At 38.4% G+C, this 25,890-nt stretch overlaps 1 protein-coding gene across 1 annotated transcript in view; it reads right to left on the bottom strand.

Moving 5' to 3' along the window:
* The window catches only part of ghrhrl (growth hormone releasing hormone receptor, like), a 47,169-nt gene that overhangs the window by 14,730 nt on the left and 6,549 nt on the right, over positions 1–25,890 (bottom strand). The window contains exons 2-6 of the mRNA XM_017711488.2: positions 12,325–12,430; positions 10,294–10,401; positions 6,230–6,321; positions 3,377–3,474; positions 770–902 (exon numbers count right to left, since the gene is read on the bottom strand). Coding sequence (XP_017566977.1) covers positions 770–902; positions 3,377–3,474; positions 6,230–6,321; positions 10,294–10,401; positions 12,325–12,430 — 537 coding nt within the window. The remainder of the gene's footprint in view (positions 1–769; positions 903–3,376; positions 3,475–6,229; positions 6,322–10,293; positions 10,402–12,324; positions 12,431–25,890) is intronic.

Below are 25,890 nucleotides of genomic sequence, written 5' to 3'. Positions count from 1 at the left end.
AGAGGGGTGACCGGTACAGTATGCAGCCCAGGTTGGGAAAAAATAAAATAAAAAAATGAAAATAAAAAGGGGGCTGGAAAAAAAAAACAAAAAAAAGTAATTACCCCAAAATAATAAAAGAGAGAAAAAAAACAACAACAAAAAGACACAAGAAGGCTTATGCTACAAACTGCTCTAAGCCAAAGTGAAGCATAAGGTCTGCCTTCCCTTCATAATTACAGTGGAAGTGTCTTTTGTTTTCTATTATCTTTTATTTCACATTTCTAGCTCAGCCTTTGTTTGAGCATGTTACTTTCAGCATTTCCTTTCTTGTCCTTTGCTTTCTTAGTGGTGTAGCAGTAACTCCACTGATCAGTACATCAGCGGTTTGAGCCTGGCTTTAGGTTGCCTCATCCCCAACGTGACATTCACATCCCATTACCTCCAAAAATTTGTTTAACACCCTTTCTCACGGGTTTTCATCTCTGCACTTGGGTCCGCCTCCCTGCCGTCCCGTAACACTTTTAGGATGTTTGGATACTTGAACAAATTGCAATGATCCATTTGCTTCAGCCAGGAACAGTACAATGTAATAATTTACTCACATTTCCACACTAATCTCTGTTACAGACTGTCTGCAGTAACAACACTCTTAATTACTTCAGTGCAAATGGGTCAGAGCTATGTTGCTGTAGGCTGAACAGGCGATCATATGTAATGTGTTCATGATTATAATGTGACAACCATAATAATCTTGATAAAATCGCTCAATCTGTGGGCACATGCTCACCGTAGAGAGAGTGCAGTGGTCAGTGTCTTCACCAGCAAACAGTGTAGCGTCCTTTATGAACACAGATGCAGCTTTGAGGATGAAGCTGATGAACAACTGAATGTGGATGTAGTTTCGGGCACAGTGCAGCCTCCTGTATACACACAGCAACAATAACTTTTTGTACATTTTCAGGAGAAAAAAGTCATGAGTTTGACGTTTTCTTTCATTTTTTTTTTTATAAAACATAGAGAACAGTTATTTTGGTTACTGTAATTAAGATTAGGACTAGGTTTTGACCTACAAAAGTCTCATTACATACAGATTTACATTAATATCATTTATTTATATATAGCATTATGTGTGTTTTTGCCTGTAAAAACTCTGTATAGCTTTAGAATAAGTAAAAATGAATATAAATACAGTAGAGATTTCTCACGGACTGCCACTTCACTGGACCCAGTTTCCCAAAATCCTACTGTTAAAATGATCTTAACTGGGAGAGACTGTGCAGTGTGCTGCTTGCTCTACTATTTGAGAACCTTTAAGAATGTTTGTGCTAAGATGCTTTTGGGAAACTGAGCCCTGATTAGGTAAATCTCATCAGCAGCACACATAGTTTAATTTAATGCAGCACTGATTAGCTTCTATAAGGACAGGTTTGGAAAAGTATAAAAGACAAACTGACATGTAAAAATGACCATCATAGTTATTGCAATATGTGTTCTCATGCACCAAATGTTTCTAATGGGTGACAAGTCTGGACTGCAGGCAGGCCAGTTCAGCACCTGGACTCTTCTATTTCAGAGCCATTCTTTCACAATACGAGCAGAATATGGTTTGGCACCGCTCTGATGAAATAAGCAAGGCCTTCCCCGAAGAACATGTCATCTGGATGGCAGCATATGTTGCAAATGTGCAAATCACACATGACATGTGCAGTAATGCACCCTCATATCATCATAAATACTGGCTTTTGAACTGTGCTCTGATAACGAGCCGGATGGTCCCAGTCTTCTTTAGCCCAGAGGTCGCCGCATCCATAATTTCCAAAAAGAATTTCAAATTTTGATTTGTTGGACCACAGGACACTTTTCCACTTTGCCTCAGTCCATCTTATATGAGCTCAGGCCCAGAGAAGGCAGGGGCATTTCTGGATCCTGTTTATTTATGATTTCTTCTTCTCATCATAAAGTTTTAACTTGCATTTGTGGATACAGCAATAAACTTGTCTGTTTTCCCAGACAGTGTTTTTCAGCAGTGTTCTTGTGCCCATGAAGTGATTTCCACTAGAGAATCATGTCTGTTTTTAATGCAGTGCCACCTGAAGACCCGAAGATCACAGCCAGCCAATATCGGTTTTCAGCCTTCAATGCATACAGACTTCTCCAGATTCTCTGAATATTTTAACAACATTATTCTCTAGATGATGAAATACCCGAGTTCTTTGCTATTTTATGTAAAACACATTATTCTTGATTTGTTGCACTATTTTTCTGTGCAGTCTTTCACAAAGTTGTGAAGTCTCTTTACTTCTGAAAGACTCAGCCGCTCTGGGACGCTCTTTTTTTACCGAATCTCGTTGCTGATCTGTGGCCAATTAAAATGTATTTTCTTTGTGCTGACATTGACGATATGTATAATATAGACACTTCATTATTTCATTTAGGCACTTGCAAATACTTAATACATATGGGAAATATGACCCCAAAGTCCTGACACTGTATAAAAGCCAACCTGTGTATGTGTGTGTGTGTGTAATAGAGAGAGGGAGGAACTGGAAGAGGAATACAGGGAGGTACACAAATGCAAAGACAGACATATAGAAAGGTAATACAGGTTCAGCAAAGGTGAGCAGAGACTAAATGAACAGCAAATGAAGTTTTATCCTGCACAAAGCTAAATCTCCATTTTATTGAGTATATGCAGGATGGGCAAACATCCACTCCACTTCCTCAGCATAGAAAATCTATGCTTCAAACTCAGAAGCCCAAGAGTAAACCGACAGATAATAAAATAAACAAACAATAAATAAAATCAACTACATTTAGAGCAATTAACCATGTTTAAATAAGCTTGTTTGCCCTGTAGAAACAAACCTCACTCGTATGTGCAAATGTTGCGCCGCAATACTTTTGTCTGATATGCTAGCCAGGAAAAGGCCACCGTCTGTTTCTTCTTTGTCAGTTAAATGGCAATCACATCTTGTAATGGCTCTGTCTATCTCAGAGGAGTCTGGCTGCGAATGGTGGAATGCTGGTAATTAATTTGCTCTTTTCAGTCGACCATGTGTTATCAGATTTGCCTCGATGTCTGCGGGGGACCAAAACAGAAAGAAGCACCCAAACGACAGTTCGGCTGCTTTCAAACACAGTTAGCAGTGGCCCTCTGCTGCATTTGCAATGATTGAGTCTCCATTTAGCACACAGGTCAGAAAAGCTAATATATTTAAAAGCAAATAATATAAAAAAGATAAAAGGTGCCACATCAAAGGAAAATGAGCAGACTGAAGACGTAAGACTGTTCTTCGATGAATCAGAGACTATTTTGAATGGGTTACAACTATAATAAGAGAACATTTGCAGCGCAGTTCACCAAGATTATTGTTGGAGCAGAAGGCACAAGTACCTGAAGAAGACCAGGATCACCACGGCAACAGTGAGGGAGAAGAGGGAGGCTCCGTAGCCGACAGAGTAGATCAATCTTACTGTAGCAAAATATGACTCCTAGGGCAAAGACGACTACCAGTTACACACAAATCAAAGCATTCTTACAGTCAGAGAATGAATAAGTGAACCAGTGAATGGGTGAGTGACAGAAAAGCAATTACAGTACAGTGCACCTGTTGGTTTTGTACTATAGCACGTTGGATTGAAATAAAACATGGACAGTTAGCTATTTAGTCATTTTTCTCAGTTTGGTCTATATTTTATATTTTAAAAAAAGAACTCATTTATGAGATTAGCAATAACACAACCTGGAACACCACTGGAGACAAAACATTGGCGTTGAAAGATGAATTAAAGCTGTTTAAAATATTAACACAGATATTTGGAGTACACAGGTTCAAGGGAAGGAAAAGGCAACACAAATTAGAATTTTCTTCCAACTGCTTAACTTCTCTCAAACCAGCAGCAAAGGTGATCAGGCAGTTGGAACAAAATCCTGGGGAGGGCTTTTACTTTTTGGACCTGGATTACTCGACTCTCTTCACATCACACCGTTTTTGTGTCTAGTTTGTAACATTTTAATCTACACCGTATAAGTTATCACTGGAGCTAAGTATAAAGCGGTTTGATGGATCAGCACCTCCAAATCCATGTCCATGGTCCTAGCCTGGAACAGGATGGCATGTCCCCTCCAGGTAAGGGCAAAGGACCTGCGCCAGGTGGAGGAGTTTAAGTATCTCAGGGTCTTGTTTACGAGTGATGGGAAGAGGGAACGTGAGATTGGCCGCAGGCTTGGAGAGGCGGCAGCAGTAATGCGGCCACTGTACCAGACCATAATGGTGAAGAGGGAGCTGAGCCATAATGCAAAGCTCTCTGTTTACTGGTCAGTCTACATCCCAACCCTCACATATGGTCACGAGCTTTGGGTAATAACCAAAAGAATAAGATCGCGGATACAAGTGGTATCCTTTCTTCACAGGTTGGTGAGGTCTACTTGACAGGGTGAGGAGCTCAGTCATCCGGTGAGGAGCTCAAAGTAGAGCCACTACTCCTCCGCATTGAGAGGAGCCAGTTGTGCTAATCTGATTAGGATGCCTCCTGGCTGCCTCCCATTGGAGCTTTACCAGGCATGCCTGACTGGGATGAGGCCCTGAGGTTGCCTTAGGACCCACTGGAGGGATTATCTCTCCGTATTGGCCTGGGAGTGGCTCAGGGTCCCCCGGAATGAGTTGAAGGCAGTTGCAGGGGACAGGGTTGCCTGGGATTCCCTGCTTTCCATACTGCTACGGTCACCCTATCTGGTCATGATGATGATGATGATGATGTCAAAACAATTTCCCTTTCCAATTAACTCGACTCCACTGTGTCACTCTAATTAATGGCTGAATTAACTGAATGAATTATCAAGTGACTGATGGAAAGAATGAATGAACAATTCTGTGCTTTTCTATCCCATATCTGTTTATTATGACATTAAGCACAAGAGACTGAAAAACAGGAATTGGCAACATGCTAAGTATTCAAAGCACAAGGTGAACATAAACTAAAAGATCATGTCAAACTCAAAGCATAGGTCTGAACTAACAAGCCCAAATTCCCATTACAGCTGTGGGTAATTAGCTGCTATCTGACTCAGACAGATGATGATAATAGCACAGCCAACATGCTACTGAGCAAACAAAAGAGATTTACTGATGATCTTCGAGGTCACACTGAAATTATGTCTAAAATCCATTTGATGATCATTATGAGATCTTTTTAAATCGGATCCTCTGTAGCTCATTGTTTTTTAAACCTCCCAAAGTCCCATATGGTTTACAGTCATGCTTCAGTTACCAAACCTCACCAGTGTGATTCTGTTTTTAATTACAAATCCCACTATGGCATTGATCTGTCTAGAAAGAATGATTTATACACACACTCAAAAACGTATTAAAAACAACGACAGATGTGAATACAAATGCTGTTACTTAAGGCGTATGCCTCATTTAAAGGGCCCATATTCTACATTTTCTTGTATTTTAATAGTTCCCTTGAAGTTTACTTACATCATTGGTATCATTTTATGAATGAAAAAATACTCAATTATACATGACCATTTTCCAACCTGTCTTTATCCTTTGGAATAAACAGATACCTCCTCATGTCAACTTGAACTGATGGCTTAAGCTGCTGTAGGCTGAACAGGATGTGTGACATCACAACCAAGCTGAACTGAAAGCAGATAATAAATGTGGACTGTGTACATCTAGTACATCAAACTCATATCAAATATATCCAACACTTTTCTTGTTTTTTTTTTTCCTTTGAGGTCAAAAACGCCTTTTGTGTGGTTTTATATACCAAAAATTATTCATGTCCACATAATTTTTCAACCATACATACATATATACACACATCTCTTTTCTGACTGTCTGCCTCACTCAAAAAGCAGTCTGGATTGAAACACTTCTTGTGCCTTCACCATGAGTGGACGGGGCTAAAATACTGCAGGCTTAATAGGTAGATATATGTAAGTGTTTTGATTTTCATTAAATCACAAGAGTATTTTATTCAAAACAGGTGGTTTTAGCAGCTTAGTCTCCATATATGAACAGTATGGACTGGAGACAAAACAATAAATTTTTTGTTTACATACCACATTAGTCCTTTAAGGCTGCATATTAGTCTTAGGGGAACAGAAGCTTTCACATAAAATATAGTTTTTTATGTATGGGCACCTTTAAAGTTTCCAAATATGATGGACATACACAATAAAACAGATCCTGACTGAGGGAACTGGGGATGAGAACGTATTGTTTGCTGCACCAACCTCTGGGATGTCATCCTCCACGCTGCAGGCCTCGTGGTATGGGGGAAAAGGGTGTGACCAGCCTGCACTGGTACAGTTACGACTCACTTTACCTGCAGGACCATGAGTCATATGTTAAAGTTTAAGAAAAATGGTTATGCATACATGAATACTGATCTTAAATCAGACTTCATTGCTCACATCCTAACATGAACACATGTAAAAAGTTAATGCTAAACAGGTCCTTGATCAGTGAAGGATGCTGTACATATTAACACTAAAAATGAGCAAATCTTCTTCAAATACATGATTCATATAAGCTCTTATTGGTTTGGTCTGTACTAAAATTCAGTCAAAAACTCTCTAGTCAAACTCTAGTATGTGCTTTTTTCATTTGATCCTTTTTGGTTGGGCAATTGGTACTGCAATATACTGTAACTTAGGTTTGGAATTCATGCTCTTCAAAATTGATTTGGAAAATGTCTAGAGGCTTTTATTGCCCCCAGTGGTCACTCCTGGGCCTCCTGTTTTTAGTAGACAATGCTATTTGTATGATTTTTCAAATCAAACTCAAGTACGTTTTAATATATTTTTAAATACCTCATCAAAAGAAAAATACCATTTCCATTGCACATCTATGGAAACGAACTCAAATATGGGATGTATTAATATCGTCATATTTTATACAATGAGACTGGTTGAAAATCAAATATTGATACATGCTTTGAGATACACTATATGCATGGCATGTAGCTTGGAGCTCACTCTTCTTCATACATCAAAATCAAACAAACAAGCTACTGGTGATCTTAGAATAATGGACTGACCACCCCAGAGTCCACACCTCAACATCACTGAATGTGACTGAGATTACTTGGATCATGAGAAGCAGAAAATGCAACTTCCATGACTGAACTTTGGAGGTGTGGAAAAATATCCCTGCAGGTTTCTTTGAAAAACTCAAAGCAAGTCTAATGAAATAAATAAAATTATACAATTGTACAATAAAATAAATATTTATTAAAATACAGTATGTTGGGGTGTCTATGTAAGTTCCTGCTAAATTTGCTTTTTTCCTGACACTGAAGGATGAGTAACTTGCACTTAATGGATATTTTGACTGAAGAAATGAATGAAAGGTGGTCTGATTTTTGGACAGTACCGTATCTGCTGATGCCAATACATAAACATGATACATGATGACTCTTTTCAACTCAGTCTTTAGGCATCAACTTAGAATGTAATACCTCTAAGAGTAATAAATAAAACATTTGAAACATTTCATGACCTTAAATTTTTAAAATTGATTTAAGATTATTTAAGTCTTTTTAAAGAACAGTCAGTTCCCCACATTACAACCACTGGATACCATTTTATTACATAGTCATGCAAGGAAAATAACTCAAAATTGGGCAAAAAAGCACTGTAGGCAGATCTACAACAGGTGGGTAAAGATCAGAACAAGATCAGAAGACTCCCACAGCATGGTTATTCCCATTTGGACATGATAAGTGAGAGATGTTATAATGTTTGTGGAAATGGAACTGGGCTATGCTAATTTTCATAAGAGCAAGCAGTTTTCTCTAAAGAATAATGTTTCTGCAATGGGCAAACAAAGAGGCAAATGAGCTGAGAGTAGATAAAGAGAGGCCAATAAGCAGCAGTAATCAGCTGCCATTCCCTTCATTCACCTGAATGATCTTATTGAAAGCAGAAGCTTTTCTATTGGTGCTTTAATCTCCAATTGAATCAACATAGACAACACTATGATTGTTTTTTAACTAAAACATGCTTGCTGAGCTCGCATCTGGAACCGCTTCATCTCCTCATCACTGAGTAATTGTGTGACGCAACGAGAGGATGAAAGGCCACTGATTGCAGGTGCATTTGTTTATTGATGAATATTTTCTCAGCGAGGGACAATGATATAAAAATAAAGGCTCATGAATGCTTCTTTTGGACTTCTGGCTATAGCAAAAACCTTTAATTACTACAAACCATTGACATTATGTAGACGTTCTTACACTTTAAAAGCTCCTTCACTTTTGTACTCATTTAAAAACATGGTTCTTCAAATAACTGTTCAGGAAAAGGTTTATTACGGAACCAAAAATGGTTTGTCTATAGCAGAGGTCTTCAACTCTGGATTCACTGAAGACCAGACATCATTCTACACCTGTGAAATCGGCTACCTATCAGAAACAAAGCAGCAGACAATCTGAATCTGAAAGTCTGTACTTCAAACTTACCTTTTTAAGGATGCACACAGTTTCTGCTGAAACAAAGCCTCACATGTTTGTGTTTTTTCCCAGAATCTGAAAATGCCTTCTGCTTTTCACAATGTGTGAAAAGAACAATGCAAACCATCCAAAATTACATGTACGTCGTTTCAATGAGTTGTTCCATTTAAAGTTAACCTCTTATTACAGCCAGAGGCAAACTTCAGACACTTAACACATCAGAGCAGATCAGCTACATTGGCCAATCAGCCACTGGTTTAAAGATGATTAGTGGGAATGTGCTGATGGGTTACATGTGTAGCTTCACTTTGATGATTAACTGTGCTCTTAGTTTGTCTAAGAAACTGGACCAAACCATATACACTATGCTAAGTGAACAGTCAGACTACTATTGGACCACTGGTGTACATGTAAAAGTTTTATTTGCTGTTTGATTTATGTGTGTGGCTTGAAGTGGCTTAGCGATTGGTTCCATGTGGGGCTAAATTAACTGGCTAAATTGTTTTATAAAAGCTGCTTTTCCTGTCAATGCATGTAGGCTTAGGGGGTATACTTGGCCTTCGCTTGCTCATTAGGAGGTTGGACCTAGATTTCTTTAAAGCAACTTTGAGACAATGTATACCTTACAAAGCGCTACTGAGTTACTGAACTGTGCAAAGCACTACTGAATAGGCTAATTAGTCAAATGCACCGACAAAGGCATGCAGCTGTTGTCTTGATAAGAAAGACGACAAAATCACAAAAGCTGAAAAAATGAGAGGGCTGCCCCATTTTCTCCCTTTATTCCACTGACAGCTATACAGTGTGTGTGTGTGTGTGAGCTGTGTTCTGCACACTAAGATCAGTCCCCATGCATGTGTGACTATGCCAGAGCTTTGAAAGGAATGAATGCACATATTTCTGGTGGCCCTCAGTTGCATCCTCCTTTCTTCCACAACATGTCCAGCCCTGTCACTGTTCAGGGCATGCCTTGGTCTGCTTTTTGTGGGTTTCTGATACTCAGGAGCATCCTCTGGGCACAAATTTTAAAACCTTTGTAATTTCTCCAGCAGACACCAAACTGATGTCTCAAAGGCTTATTTTTATTTTCTGTTGGTTCTCTTACTTCCTGTGAAAATGAGAGAAACCCTGCAGTGTGGGGACATGACAGCATTGATTAGATGGTTGCGGGTGGTGCACGGTTACTGATTAACTGGATGCAGGTGGTGTGTGAAAAGATTTTATTCTTTGACAGTTCCTTTGAGAGAACAAAATACACAACAGCCCAGAATGGGCAGATAGTATTATTGATTACCTGGTTGCCAATGAAGTATAGTGGTTGATCTCTTTTTGGACTGTGTACCGTTTTTGAGATGTCAGTAGGAAAAAAAAACAATACAAAAAAAAAAATTAAGTATTTAGACCTTAGATTTTAAACGGTAGATCATAACATTTTTGTCAGGTTATGATCTATTTAAACCCAAGGCATTAACTGAGATAGTAATAAGCTAAACATATGCAAAATCATCATTTATAGGGCATGCTCTACTGGGAGGTGGCTGTCCCAAACCCTATCCCTAACCTAAGTTTTCAACTTGTGAAAATAATACATATTTTAAAAGGTATTTTAAGAGCTTTTTGGAGTCTATGAAGGAGAAAGTGAAAGGATTAGATTTATTATGAGTTTAATTTTTAAAAAGTATTTAAAAAAAGCTGTGGCACGTTAGGCCACTAGGGGCCTGCAGAAAGCGGCTATACTGCTGAACTGATGTTACACTGTTATGTGGTTTTAAGTAACTTAGAATGCTTGATAATCTGCTAGTATGTGGTGTGTATTTGCTGAATGTGGTAATGGAGTCACTGTACCTGTGTTGTTGCTAAAGAGAGAGAAGACAGCGGGACAGGCGGAGTGAACAGTTTCTCCAACTGCTGCCATTGGCCAGCACACTACAGAGTCCCATACTGGGGGACAGCCTATGCACACAAAGACACACACACACACACACACACACACACACACACACACACACACACACACACATAATTATTCAACCATATGCACCGACAGAATGTGTAAGCAGATAAACAGTAGCATGATGGATATTCAAAGCTCTCACACTGTAATGTTAGCATTCTGCTGTGGTCAGGGATTGGTGGCAGCTCTTCTGTCATTCCAGTTTATGCACTCAAATCACACACATAAATAAAGTGAATTTTAGTGTGCCAAGAAAACCTGCCAAAGACTGTGATTTTCCTAAACCACTGAAAGCTACTGAAAGAGAATGTTTCATAATAATGACATCAAATGAATAATGTAACAAAAGTGAAGTCTGACAGATTATTCAGTGGAACCAGCACATACTAATATTAAGCAAAATTGAATAATTTATTTAATTTGGTTAATTGCTATAAGGAGATTATGGAAAGGGACTATCCACACACTTCCGTGGATGAAAAAATATATTCATAATAAATATATCCATATATTTACCATATATATCCATATACACTATATTTCCAAAAGTATTCACTCACGCATCCAAATCATTGAATTCAGGTGTTCCGATCACTTCCATGGCCACAAGTATATAAAAGCAAGCACCTTCAAACATTAGTGAAAGAATGGGTCGCTCTCAGGAGCTCAGGGAATTCTAGAATGGTCCTGTGATAGGATGCTACGTGTTAAACATCCAGTCGTGAAATTTCCAGACCTCCAAAGATCATGTGACCAAGATCAGTGCGTAGAGAGCTTCATGGAAAGGGTTTCTAAGGCTGAGCAGCTGCATCCAAGCCTTACATCACTAAGTGCGATGAAAATTGCTGTTGTCGGAAGGAAAGCTCATATCTCCAAACTTCTAAGAAGAAGGAAGAAACCTTCTTTACTTTCAATGTAAGCCAATGGAACCAGTCATATTAGGTCGTTTCATTGGTCCATTCATCATGAAATTTACATACAATGTAAAGGCCAACAAGTATATTCAAATTATGTCAAAAACTATACAAATAAAATATACAAATATATCCTTATTTACAAATATATCCTTCATCTGAAGGTGATGATTCAACACCATCATTTTTGTTCAAATCAATCTGAATCGATCATGATTATATTTAAAAGAATATGCATTCATTTTTGGCCAACGTAAAACTGCCCAGCTACTTTCAAATCCAAAAGATGCTTGGTGTGTTGTTTACACCATTATATCAGCTTACTTTATTATGTACATCTAACTTGTGGTTATTATTTAGGTGGTAGATCATTCTCAGTACTGCAGTGGAGGTCCTGTGGTGGTCCTGATTTTTGGTGAATGAGGTAAAGGGGGCTAATACATTCTACACAGAACACAGGGGGACTACAGTCTGTAATTGTAGCCAGCAGCAGGGAAAACTGTGATTTTAAGTAAATTTCTATACAACAGTAAGTAAATGAAGCAGGAAAGGGTCTCTGTGGGGGTCACTAGAGGGGCTCTTAAGGGGGCGAGCAGGCCAGCTGTGGCATTGATGCAGAGGACAGCTGGCTGAGGAGCAAGAGAGGCTACCTGCTATAGTGCCAGTTATCTTGGGCTGTGGAATGCAGATGATAGCCTTGGCTATATTAGATACAAGCTAATGTGTCTTAAAATGCCTTTTAATCATTCCTATTAACAAACATAGCCATATATTTATTACCTTCTACTTAGTTCTTAGTGCTCAAAATGTTACAAAGGGGTTAACAGATGGACAGTACACATACTAGGAACTCCAATATAGTACAAATCAATACAATTAATATGTGCAAATAATTGCTGAACAAATATAAAGTACAACATTTCAAAGAAATGTTGTGAGGTCAGAAATGTATGACTGTGCTAACTAGTCTGTCTTCATAACTAAAACTGAAGCTGAATAGTGTTTTACCTGGGGTGCTGAGGTTTGCATGCTCAGCGATTTCTCTCTGACACCGCTGTTCCTCTCTCTCCAGCTGAAATATATACTCACATTCTGGGTGCAAACTCGACCAAACCTACAGAGAGAGAGAGAGAGAGAGAGAGAGAGAGAGAGAGAGAGAGAGAGAGAGAGAGAGAGAGAGAGAGAGAGAGAGAGAGAGAGAGAGAGAGAGAGAGAGAGAGAGAGAGAGAGAGAGAGAGAGAGAGAGAGAGAGAGAGAGAGAGAGAGAGAGAGGGGGGAAGACATACCCGCAAATGAAAACAATATAAAGAACCTTAAACACATGGTCAAGTCTATGTCACCATGTCTAAAGCCAAGCACTCCAGCTTTGGACCGCAGAACAGGGGAACTGTGTTCTCTAGTGATGGAGTTCCATCCAACACCTTTAGGATTAGTTGGAGTGGTATTTGTGATCCAGAACTAATCACCCAAGTGTGGCTGAATGCAATCAAATCACCAAAGCAAATGTTCCAACATAATGTTAAGTCTTCTCAAAAGAGTACAGGCTGTTACTGCAGCAAAAGGGGACAGACATTCTATTAATACCTTTCAGAAGAAACGCTGGACCTTTATTATGCATATTATGGTGCTCAAAAAAACCTATACAGCTTTCATTTAGCACTGCATACATTTAAACACACATCACACACTCTGAATTCTACACAGCTTTCAACTGATGCTGTCTATGGTTAAGCACATCTTCATGCTGCATGCATTTAAACATATAACCTAAAAATGAATCTAAAAACAATCAAAAAAGCCACCCAAATAAATTCTGTACAGCTTTCATTTGATGCTGTGCATGAAGTCATTCAGGGAGAGGATGGACGGAAAATATGCCGTGTGCATGCATAGCACATTCTCATCCTCTGCTAAAGCAGTTGATTTGTGGTCCATTCAAAATATATGCAGAAATCCCCTCAACTGTTTATAAAGGAAAGTGTTAAGGATGAGAAAAAGGAGAGAGAGAAAGAAAGAGTGCTGTAATAGTCCACTGCATTGTGGAGAAGTGGACCAACTAGCTCTATTAATAAAGCTGTGACAGGAAGGTGGGAAGCTATCTATTTTCATTGATGCTCATAAGCGAAGCGTGCTGCAGAAAACTGGTGAGCTGAATAAACCACTGAAAGTTCATTAGCTCTGAATACTCAGAAATCGACCCGCGTTCAGGTTCAGCAGGGTGACCATCTTGCTACAGTGGGGAAGTGGGCAGTGTGAATATAATGAGTTTTTAGGCTGGGTGTAGCATATTTATGATCCTGGTGTTTTGAATGGCCTGGTCTTTTGCCATTCTTTACCAACAGATCTGAACTTCATCACTGACTGGCATATAAGGGCCTTCTATGTGAGATGATGCAGGGTCAACTAATGAGTTGTATTACTTGTTAAACTGTAGATATAGTATCAGTTCTATTCTTGCCATGATCATGTTTCTTCTGTTTTTACCCAATATCCTCCCAATAAAGCCATTGGTAATTCCATGCAGTAGCTAGGTTCCTCCAGACATGTTATAACATGGTGTCTTCTTACAAAAATGTCTTTTCCCTCATTAAAATGAGCCAATCAGCTTGCTGTTTAAGCTGCAAGCAGAAAAGGTTCCCCTCATTGTCCAGAACAATCACAAACAAGCTTTTTTTTGTTCTGTATTTGAGTGCCAGTAATTACGTATTTACCTTTTTTGTCAGATTTGATCAGTTATCTCAAATATGTTGTTGAAATCTGTCTTGCAGTTTTAATTGTATAGGTCTCTTCTCCACTCAAAGAGGAAGGTGCATGGTACTGTATGACTGGGTATAACAGCCGTTGGGTGTTGCCAAGGTGGCCATTGAGTGAACAGGTTTTCCCATAAAGACTTAAGTTCTTCCAAGACGTGAAGCAAAATTTGCCGCTAATGCAACATTATTTGACAGTTCAGTTTTGAGGTCCCCTGATGGAAAGTCTAACTGACGTGATCCATACAGTTTTATGCAAAAGTGTGGGTGCCCCTGGTCAAATAACATGTCATTTGCACCGAGAGCACACTTCTGAACATTTTAATACATTACAGTTTATTTTCCAAACATTATTGTAAAATAAAACAGAAAATGTGGCCTTTATAAACGTTATTGCACTTTGCAAATTGTAATTTGCACTAAAATAACATTTCAATCTGATGCAATTATGTATTTTCTTTTAGATGTTATTTGACTAGGTGTATTCAAACTTTTGCTCAACGGTATACTGATAAATACTATTGTTTCAACATATTTTTGTGGGTTTTACCCCTGTAGTTTTTCACAAATATGACTAAGCAGGAGTTAATTTTATATTTTACATTATCTTGCAGCCTATTAATAATTTTTAATGGCTATCTTGTTTTCACTGTAAACAAATTTAAACAGGAAAAGTAATTTATGTCTTAGAAGCTTACAAGAAGACACAATCGCCTAATGTGGGTGTAATAACCTGCCTTTTCTAAATGAATGAATTAAAGTGTATTATTTCAGTAGTGAGAAAAATGTCAGTAGGCAGGTTTGGTGGGTCCCATAAGAAGTAAAACCAAATTAACTGTAGCTAGATATGACAGGCTTAAATGTGCAGGCTCAAGCGTGCCTGTTTCAAACTGAGGCTATGTCCGAAACTAAAGGCAACTGCCTCGAAACATTGCTGCCTGTCCTGTCTCATAAGTCAGTGCTGTTGAAGGCAATTTTGTGAGGAAGGTATCTGCAACCAAATAGCATTTGAGATGCACTTTAAAGGCAGTGATACGTCCTGGCGTGGCCAAGATACCAAAAGCTCACTGATAGCTGTATTACATTTACATTTATGGCATTTGGCTGACGCTCATATCCAGAGCGACTTACAATTTGATCATTTTACACAGGTAGGCCAAGGTGGTGTTAGGAGTCTTGCCCAAGGACCCTTCTTGGTATAGTGTAGGGTGCTTGCCCTGGTTGGGGATTGAACCCCAGTCTACAGCATAGAAGGCAAAGGTGTTAACCACTACACTAACCAACAACCTATTACTGTTACATCTTTTACCCAAAGCAATGTCTTTTAAGAAGACTAGAATACTGAACATTTTATAACCAAAGTGGGATATTGTACATAAATTACACTTGCAGAAAGAAGCTCTAATGCTTGAAACAGAATCAAAGTACTGGGTTTATTGGCTAGGCTACCTAATCATTAGCTGAACATAAATACATAATAAATACATAATAAAGAGCTGCTTGTTGTAAAATGACAAAACAAAATGAAGCACTTAAAGAACACAGTAGTTGTTTAGCTGTGCTAACACACAGGATTATGGGATACATAAGGCAGCAAATGATACTTATATTTTGCCTTTAAAAAACGGTCAAACTAAGGAAACTCAGTAGGCAGTGTTTTATACAAACATTCGATCTGGACATGACTGGATGCCTTTCAGCCTCAGAATACTTTCAGACACAGCCTGTGTTCTCTTTTCCTTTAATTTTTCCTGAAGCCAGCTGGACGGAGTTGTGCCAGCAGAGGTTCCACCCACTAGGCCTTTTTATCACAGTCACACTGTGGTTTTCTAAAATACCGCTTGATGGTGCGTGTTTTTTTTTGGGGGGGGGGTTGGGATGGGGGAGCAATAAGAAAATTCTTCTGAACTTTTGAAGAGTGGCACACCTGCTGTGTTTTTTATCAGTTTAGCCTCATGCTCTGGCGGAAAAGTGGGGGATGAGTGGAGGGCAGTCAAGAAAAAATAGTTGACACACATACACATAGCGAAAGACAGATATAGACACCTACAGTCCTTCAAATGGACCAAGATGGTGAGCAAGCTCAATGGTCCTTGTAACAGATATGATGTAAAAGACAGCTCCATTCAGGAAAATAACTCCTTTTTAACACACACATGTGGCTCCTCTACAGCTCCAGCATTTTCCTCTCTGAACCTAAAAAGTGAGCACTTAGCATCAAAGACATCTGGAACATTCTCTCAGAGATGAGGGCCATTCTTCGAAGGAACAGTCATGCACTTGACAGCTGCAAGATCAAATGCCATCCACTGATTTCATGATGAGATGGAGAAAGCTCTCTCTAAATGATCTAATCCTGACCCAACCAAGAGAGATTAGATGGAACAACATCACCAGCGTCCTAATGTTTTTGCTCCAAGACATGAAACTACAGAAAATAAACATGAACAAAACATCTCCAGTACAAGCTGGCTTTATACGGCAATGCCAATCTCCTGAACCAATCAAAACTGGACCTCGAGAAGGACGCACAAAAACAGAGCAGAAAAACTTGTGCGATTTTAAAGAGCTATACACACAAATAGCTATACACATATATACAAAGAGGTGGAACGGAAAATTCAAATGAGAAGCTGACGAATAAGAAGCTGACTTCAGCTTGATATATAGGTACGAGCTTATTATTTAAGAGCTTTGGCAGTTTTGTTAGCTTTTGTCAAATTTCATGGATCCAGTCCACCAATTGTATTCTCATGGTGTTTTCTGGGGACTGCCTCTAAAGTGTCTACGTATCTTTTAATCTTTTTTGTGGTCATTCTGATGTATCCGAGTTACAGTTTTCCTACCACTATGACGACATGGTCTTCTTAAGGACTTAACTGAATACTATGACTATATTTGGGCCTCCTATCCAAGGTATATTGACAGCCACCCAAATACAATTTTTATTCTATTGTAACAACTTCTGATGAGCATGTCGTCCCACTTGAACTTATAAAAGGTTATGTATGAACAAAGGCAAATTTTAGTGCCGCATGCTTAGTTAAAAAAAAACTTAAAACAACTTTAACAAAATGAAAGACAATAACCCCCAAACCATATATGCTTTATGTGAATACCCAGTGAAGTAAAATGAATACTGACATGAGTTTTGAAATCCATACCCCTGTATTAGAACACCAATCACTTCATTAATCAATTAGAAGCCTAAAAAATTTGAATAGTCAAAATGACACCTTAGGGGTGGCACGGTGGCACGGTGGGTAGCGCTGTCACCTCACAGCGAGGAGGGCCTGGGTTCGATTCCTCAGCCGGGCGACCGGGGTCCTCTCTGTGTGGAGTTTGCATGTTCTCCCCGTGTCTGCGTGGGTTTCCTCCAGGTTCTCCGGTTTCCTCCCATAGTCCAAAGACATGCAGTCAGGTCAATTGGATGTGCTAAATTGCCCCTAGGTGTGAGTGACTGTCTGTGTCTGTCTACCCTGGACTGGCGAACTGTCCAGGGTGTATCCTGCCTTCTGCCCGAAGACTGCTGGGATAGGCTCCAGCACCCTGACGGAGAAGTGGCTTAGAAAATGGATGGATGGAAATGACACCTTCTCATATTCTTCTATTAGACTGTCTGTTAATTATAATAGCAGGTTATAAATATAGAAGTTTTACTGGTGTTTTTTCAACAGTGTCACTAAATGTTCATGCTTGGTACTGGCCAATATTATCATTTTATTAAATTATACATCTTTTGCTCCTTAGTTCCAAGCATAAACAAGAGTTAAATGAAAGAAACAACATTCCTCTAGAGCTTCAGTGCACATACAAAACAGGTTCAGTCTTTACTCGACCACACAGTACAAGTGACCAAGACGTAGACCTCAGATAATGCAAATAAATAAAGATCGTACGCTACTATGCTATACAGCAAGCACCCAACACTAGGCTAAAAACACAAAAACACAAAAAACAAACACTTCTTCGCTTCAGTTATCTGTAAAACTTAACATTAATAACAAGAATTGAATTTATTTTGGAGCATTTCTACTACTACTAACAAGTACGTAACCTGCCTCATTCAAAACCCTGTATTGAATTTCCGAGACATAAACAGAATGCAAGACTTAACTTACTATTAGAGCCAAACCTTTAAGGCAGTCATATTACCCTTTTCAAGTTAAAATAATAAATCTTTTTTTTTTACAGCACGTTAATCTGTTTGTCAGGAAATATTTACATAATATGAAGGGTAGTGAGAAAAAAGGGAGTAACAAGGCTTTGACACGATAATAGCAATGTCAGTAATGCAAAGAACTGGGACGTAAGTAGATTAATTGTTTAAATTATATGTAAACTGTACCAGCAGCATAGAATAGTACAAATGCTAGGTAGTCCACATTTGCAGCATTATAATAGGTTATACCAGCCATCTAACAGTGTTTGATAGGTGACTGTGAAGTATTAAAGTGGCCAGTGTGGAGGGGCAGAATTGGAGTCGTGTTAAAGTGGGGGTGTGGCCGGAGTAGATCACCCAGCCTGATAACAGCGTGTGCTTCTTTTTCTAATAACACTTTCTTTATCATCTCAGAGCTGCAGTTCGGGCGGCACTGATTTGATTTCCGCAGAATGTCAGACAGCACCTGCGGCAGGTACTGCTGTAATTACCCACAAACGCGAGGGAAGTATTTCAAATCTCATGCGTCTCCGGTCAGAATCAGAAAAAAAACTATTTCAGTCTGTCATTTACGGGAGTCGAAAGGGTGTCGATCATGCTGTGAATTCACTGGTATAATGTATAACCATAAAAGGCCAGTGGTTGCAGTCACAGAAAGCATTTCGTTTATGTGAAATGACAACCCTCCCTCTGCGTGCATTCATATGCTTTCCAGTAAGCGTCCAAGTGTGTCTCATTTCTAAAAAATGCTAAAGTACAGTGCGCAAAAACACACTAAAGCACATCAAATGAGTCGAGTATATATCAGCTGAAAGTGTTGGTGATGACAGGGATGAAAATGTCAGGGAACAACATGACAAGAACGTGAAAACGTCCTGTCCAACAAAGATACATTATACACTGCTGTGCAAATATCTTTCTGCAGGCCAATTCAGTTGACAAAGCCATGTAACTGGACAGTGCTCAGAAAACATTAAAGCTAGAATAAAGACCAATGTAAAAAGTATTGATTTTATGAGTCAATATTTTTGTTTAACCATGTTCAAACCTTTCCTTGAGAAAGACAAGTGTTCTGTCTGGGGGGAGGTAAAGCAATAAATTCTTTGATTTTTATTTGCATTTATTTTAATGTTACATGGTGATTTAATCAGAAAAAGCACCAGAGAGTGTTTTTAAATTACGTGCCTAAGATTTTTCACAGTACTGTCTACAGTGTTAACAAGCACTGGTGTACTTTTGCTAATTGTGTGTACAGTCCTGTTTACTTCTGTAAATTCACCGACTGTAAGTGTGGAAAGGCTGACGGTCACTGATTGGAAAATAGAATGCAATCATTACACTGACTTTTAGAATCAGAGCCAGGCAAATTGGTTAAATGTTTTACAGTACCTTAAACTTTTGTTTCATAGTAGTCTCTCACTGTAGATTGCGCTTTCAAGCAGGGCCTGACCGACATAAAAAAAGTTGCGATCTTACAGGGCTAAAAGTTCTTACAACTGAGATATCGGCCACAACAATTTTTAGTGGTGGCAAGGTTACACGTTAATAATGCATTAACAACAAGAAAAGTTTGTCGGTTGGTTAGATAAATCAACAAGCAGCAAACTAATAAAAGCAACAGCAAAGTGAAAAACTACAGTTGCTGTCAAAACATGAGGTATGAGGGCAAGAGGGTTATGGTGGAACAACAGACTGTATATACAGTCATTGTTTTATGAAATGCAGCCACTGATGAAAATTTCACTATATGGAAATTGTGATTTTCATGATCAGTTCACATGAGCTCTGGATTAACACTGTAAAAATAATGTTACTGAGTTACTGAAAGTAATAAATACATTCTGATGAAGCATATTTTATCCACTTTCATATCTATAACAAAATGCACTGCTTATAAAATAAAATGACGCTATTTGTCAGAGAATTATTGATAATACCAATCATACCACTGGTGACTAATAGCAGCCGATAGTAGCGGATAATTGATATATTGGTCTGTGCTTATTTTTTTGCTATTGCATCGATTGTGAAAATAAATTCACATCAAGGACACAAAACTTGATTTATACACTGAAAAGCTAGTCAAAGTTCCACAGTCTATGGATGCTTCATCATGTAAGTAAAACTGCATAGGCAGCTCATGAATGCTGTATGTCGAGTCATTGGAATATGGACCTCTGAGCTGGGAATCATGTTGAAGTTTTATGTAAATAAAACAGATTCTCCCAGTTTCAAACCAGAACGCTTTGCGATTCATAATCATTTAGAAGAATGCTGAGCCTTTTCTTGTGTATTCTGCATTTAGTATGTCAGTCAAAAATAATTGCCTGCTTAATAGAGAGAGACTTTTCTCTCATTGAGGCTCGGAACCTGACAGATTTTGGCAGAAATTTGCCAACAGAGACCGGCTCAAGCAGTTAGAACTAAGCCTCGGTGCTTTGGATAAAACCTCAGCATCTGACAACAGGTTATCTGGATACTTGATAAGAAAGGAGTCTACATTCATTCTGAAAAACTGCTTGGAACAAATGTCAACTGATTCTCATCTTTCATCATCGCTGTCATATCAAAACCTCTGTTTTTTTACACCACTGGAAAATACCAGCTACTCTTTACATTGTAAGAATGTTTCATGAAGAATGCACCAATTGAAAATTACCTCTTCAGTGATACACAACTTGTTACAGCAGTAACTGCATTTACATACATTCAATAATCCCATCACAATCAGATTTTTGTAGTTACCTGATTATTCAAACGGTCATGTAAACAGCATACATCAATTTCTCAGACAAGGGTTAGAAATCCGGTTAGGAATTCCAATGAAGAGATCTGTATTTGAGCTCAATAATCAGATTCATCAGTGCATGTAAACTCGTACTCAGATTTCTTATGGATTTCTCAGTCTGCACTCAAGTAGACCTGCAGTTTTCCCATTCTGGAAATGGGAAATTTCCCATTTCCCAATCTGATTACTAAAGTGCATGTAAACGCATTGATCAGATTACTGACAAAATCTGATTTTCTGCAGTTATCAGACTATTAAGTGCATGTAAACACACTCAGTGACATTATAAGACACAAAAGTCTGTCTTAAAAGAATGTAAAATAACAAGTTATCCACACAGTCATGGAGATCCACTCTCCACTCAAATTACCCAGATTCTGCTAAATTGTGTTATTGCTCATAAATGATTTTGCTCCCCAAAAGTGAAAAAGATTAGGGACTCTTACAGAACATCCTGATCAATGTGCGTGTGATTCATCCTTCTGTATGTGAGTAGCACAGCAGATGCACTATCCTTCCTACACAGCTGGTATGAAAGGAAAAGGAAGAACAAGTAAAAGGTGTTTTGTGCTGCTGAAAAACGAGGTCAACTTCCTCTCCTGTAACAAACCTGCTGCACTTTCACTAAAGCTCCAGGGATGAGAAACCCTCTGTGATAACACACTGGCAAAGAGCTGGTGTAATTACCCAAGGGTTTTTACTGTACTTTTTATGAACGCAGATTATGGGAAGCACGAAATGGAGATGGATTTCAGTTTAGATGGACAGGTTTGTTGGTGTGGTGTGTGTGCGTTAATGTTTTCTTATGCAAGAGCTCGAAGTCTGAAACACGTCTGCTGCCAAGAGCTTTAAGGTAGAGTGCCAGTCAAAAGTTTGCACCTACACATAGATGGGATTTTCTTTACTTCTTAATATGGAATTTCTAGAGTAAGAAACTTTTCTTCGCAATTTACTCTCATACTGGAGGTGAATTAGGGACTGTAGTTTAAATAATCTGTGTTTTTAATCAGGCATGAGTCTGTAGTGAATGACGTTTTCACAGCCTGACACTAATACTTATAAAGTGATCCAGTATGACTCTGCAGTGTATTTATTTTATACAGTCTGATACTAATAATTTTAATAATAATAATAATAATAATAATTGTGGAATGACTTATATACAAAACAATACCTGCTAATACATACAGCTGTGCACTGTGTTGTTATTGTTATTGAGTGTTGTGTTACATACAATCTCGTTACATTGACTCATGTCTAGTCTTACTGTGGAAATTTTGGGATCTATTATTAATATGCCAGTCAAATCCCACAAATGAAATAATAGGAGCTTCACAGGTAAAATGAATCCTGCTCCAATAGTGTTTCAGAAACAAATTTCAAGCATTTTGGTCAGGCCTTTACATCATGTCCTAAGTGTAAATGTAAGACATCCATTTAGTGAGGTGTGTCACAACTTCTGTCGGTTGACCTCTCAGAGGAGCAATTGCTCGCTCTTAAGTGCAAGATTGTTAGATGATAGCCCACTGCATGGTCAATCTGACATAAGACACTTCCTTCTAGAGAGGGAACCCTAATTTAAATATGAGTCAGATCACTTCAAGTCAAACCACATTAAACAGAATGAAAATTAAAAACCTTGGACAAGGCAGAACGCTTCTTCACCAGTACCAATTAACACATCATATATACTATGCAGGTTTGAACCAATCAGATTCCACTATATTTGGTTCCATCAGTATATTTAGTGGATCCAGCAGTCTGCAGAATGTCAAAATCAATGCAAAACATCTGTAAAAGAAAAGTGTTTTTAACCACCAAGCCAAATTGGAATGATAAAAAAAAAATTGCCAAGTATATAAAATTTTTTTCAAAATCATGAAAAAATAAGCAGTGTTCTCTGCTCTGAAATGCTGTCCACTGAAGGCACAGAAACAACACCCAGTCACAGGAAAGGTGCAACCTCTCTCCGGACTTCAGCTTCATATTCGACAGAATGTATTTGCTGCACCATTTAAAGGGGAGCTGGAACATTGTCAAGAAGCTGGCGAATAAGAAGCCAATTTCAGCTTCGTACTAACATTAGCACATCTGTTAGCTCGCTAAGTCTGGCAGCAAAAAATCTCTTGGACTGAAATGGAGCCCCTAGCAGTGCTTCATCTGAAAAAAACAAGTTTTTTCACATTTTCAACAAGTATTTTCTAACAGGTATAACATGTTTAGAAACAAACGTCTGAATTTCATTCACACAGACTTTAGAAATTTCAATAGGCAGACAGAAACATTTAATAAAATAAAGGAGCATTTACACACAGACACACATTTTCTAATCCGCTTATCCTTCTGGATCACAGGGGGAGCCGGAACCTATCCCAGCGGTCATTGGGCGACAGGCAGCATACATCCTGGACAGGTCGTCAATTCATCGCAGGGCAGACACAAAGAGCAATATAAACAGTTTTAATTCTGTGTGGCTTTACTGGAATTGTTACTGCCTTGGTTTGAAATGGACAGCTCTTTTGTTATTTGTCATTAACATTCTTTTTAACACTAGAGTTGGAACATTGCTTAGACGGCAGATGATAAACGGTCAATTAGATGACGTTAGACAAGAGCACAGAGAGAAAAAAGAAAGTTATACGACTGGTTCATCTAGGAGTCATACTGAAAATATGCAGCATTTAGCTAGGCCTTCTGCTGCTGGCAGAGAGAACTTTTGCATTACTGTAGCAGCCACTCCTATTTTTTTATTACTCAACTCATTTAGTCTGCTGGAGTGCACGGATCTGTTCCATCAACAAAGTGATAAAACCTTATGCAGCAAATACGACGCTTGCTTGCCCTTGCTTGTGGTTCCACAATGAAAAAGTTTCTGCATGGATCTAATCAAGTGGAGTCTAAACCACATCTTTCTGACAGCATTTTAATGACAATCTATTATCTCTTGAGGCGGTTATGATTAAAGGGCCCATGTCCTGCTTTTTTTGTCTATTATTGTTTTCCATGAAGTCAATTTAAAATGTTTGTGCAGTTTTATGCACTTTCGTGTGATGCAATGTGAAACAAAGCCTCACTTTCTGACAGAACTGATCATATTTTTCCACATCCAGCAGTTACAATATGTGTTTGTGGGTTCTATCTATAACCCACTTAATTATTACTCAGGTGCTTTGCTAATGTACCACTAAGTTAATAATATAATTTTGTACCAAGTTTCTGTAATGCCATTTCAAGAAAAATGAAAGTGGGCTGAGTTTTTTGGGTGACTTGTAATTGGTTTTCCAATTGGCATCATCTGCCTAGAAAATCCTTTCTGAACTATACAACAGTCTCACAGGGCACATATGCACTCATCGCTACTGTCTTCTGCCATCATTTTCATTTGACTCCGTTGATTAGTGCAGGCGACTGACCCACTTAGCTGGCGATTTCTGTTAATTGGATTTAGAAATGTTTGAGGGGAAAATGGCTAACGAGTGACGGCCTTTGGCACAAATACACTTCAACCTCTCAAACAAACAATGCAAGACTGCATTAACATCTTGGTGCAGTTATTATAAAATCATGTAGTAATCAAAACAGAACTTTACAAACCCTTTTCAATGGCTAGGAGGCCCATAAAACAGAGACAGCATGCTAAACCCAGTATGTAATTATTGCAATGTTATTGATGTGCAAGAAGGATTAATGTTACATTTTTAAGTCAAAATAAATAACTAAATGGCATAAGAGTACAAGAAGACCAACACCTTTAGTAACATACTGACATCTGATATAGTAATAACCATGAAAATATACCATAGCTGTTAAAGCTGTCACTTCACTCACCAAAGTAGCTTTACATAAGTAGCTACAGACCTTTGACACTTATTGGCAGGGGTGTCCTGGTGATCTGCCACTCTGCAGAATTAAGCACCAATTCTAATCTTACACACCTGATGCATCTGAATATTAGAGTCACCTGAGCTCTGCAGGGTGGTAGATCTCAAGAAACCTACCAACACTGCTGATTTCTTTACAGTGATAATGAACCAGGTCACGATGTCTACAACACAAATATAGTCATTTTATTTACTATCCAAAACCACCAAAGCCTGCACGTGTTTCCTGTGTTTTGTATGTAATATATATTTATAGGTAAGACTGACAGTGGTAAAACAATGGTATATCTGGGAAAAAAGTTTTCTTTTGCCTTCTCTGTAATGAATAGATACAAGTTGCTTTTTAGGCCATAGATTTATCTCAAAACTATGGCAAAACAGTATCTCTAGCACTGGCTATGTATTCAGAACCTTTTTATGTAATAGCTTTCTGTGATATAGCTTTTACAGGCATTGACCTCTTTAGGCATGTGGTTACTATCAATACCATTGTGAACAATTCTGACTTTATAGGTTCTCTAGAACAGAGTATTCCACATCAGACCACTCTGAATGACTTTGTTTACATCTTTAATCAATTACACAGACATCGTGAAAAAAATAACTGGATTTCCCCTTTAATATCACATTTTTTCCTTTTTTTACTGTATTAAAAACACAACTTTACATGTATTAGAATTGCTATGAAATGTACTGTCTGGAATGGCAACTTTTAAAAAAGATTTTAGAAACAAGATATCATTAATAAACACAACATCCAAACATTTCAGCAGAGGCCTCTCATTATAGGCTTGACTCAAACCTCCACAAAGAACATAATGGTGCAGAAAACTTACAAAAAGATTGAGCTATAAGAAAATGTGGGAAACTAAAATGTCTGAAACGTTTTAGTCTGAAATGATTTCATCACAGTTCTTTGCTATTTCATGTATTGAACATTTCCTTATAATTGTATCCTCAAAGCATAATGCTTTCCCTTAACTCTTGATTCTT

Source organism: Pygocentrus nattereri, chromosome 9, assembly GCF_015220715.1.
Source record: "Pygocentrus nattereri isolate fPygNat1 chromosome 9, fPygNat1.pri, whole genome shotgun sequence".
NCBI classification, from domain to species: Eukaryota; Metazoa; Chordata; class Actinopteri; order Characiformes; family Serrasalmidae; genus Pygocentrus; species Pygocentrus nattereri.
Note: the sequence above shows the minus strand (reverse complement) of the source record. Positions and strands in the feature narration are given on the sequence as shown.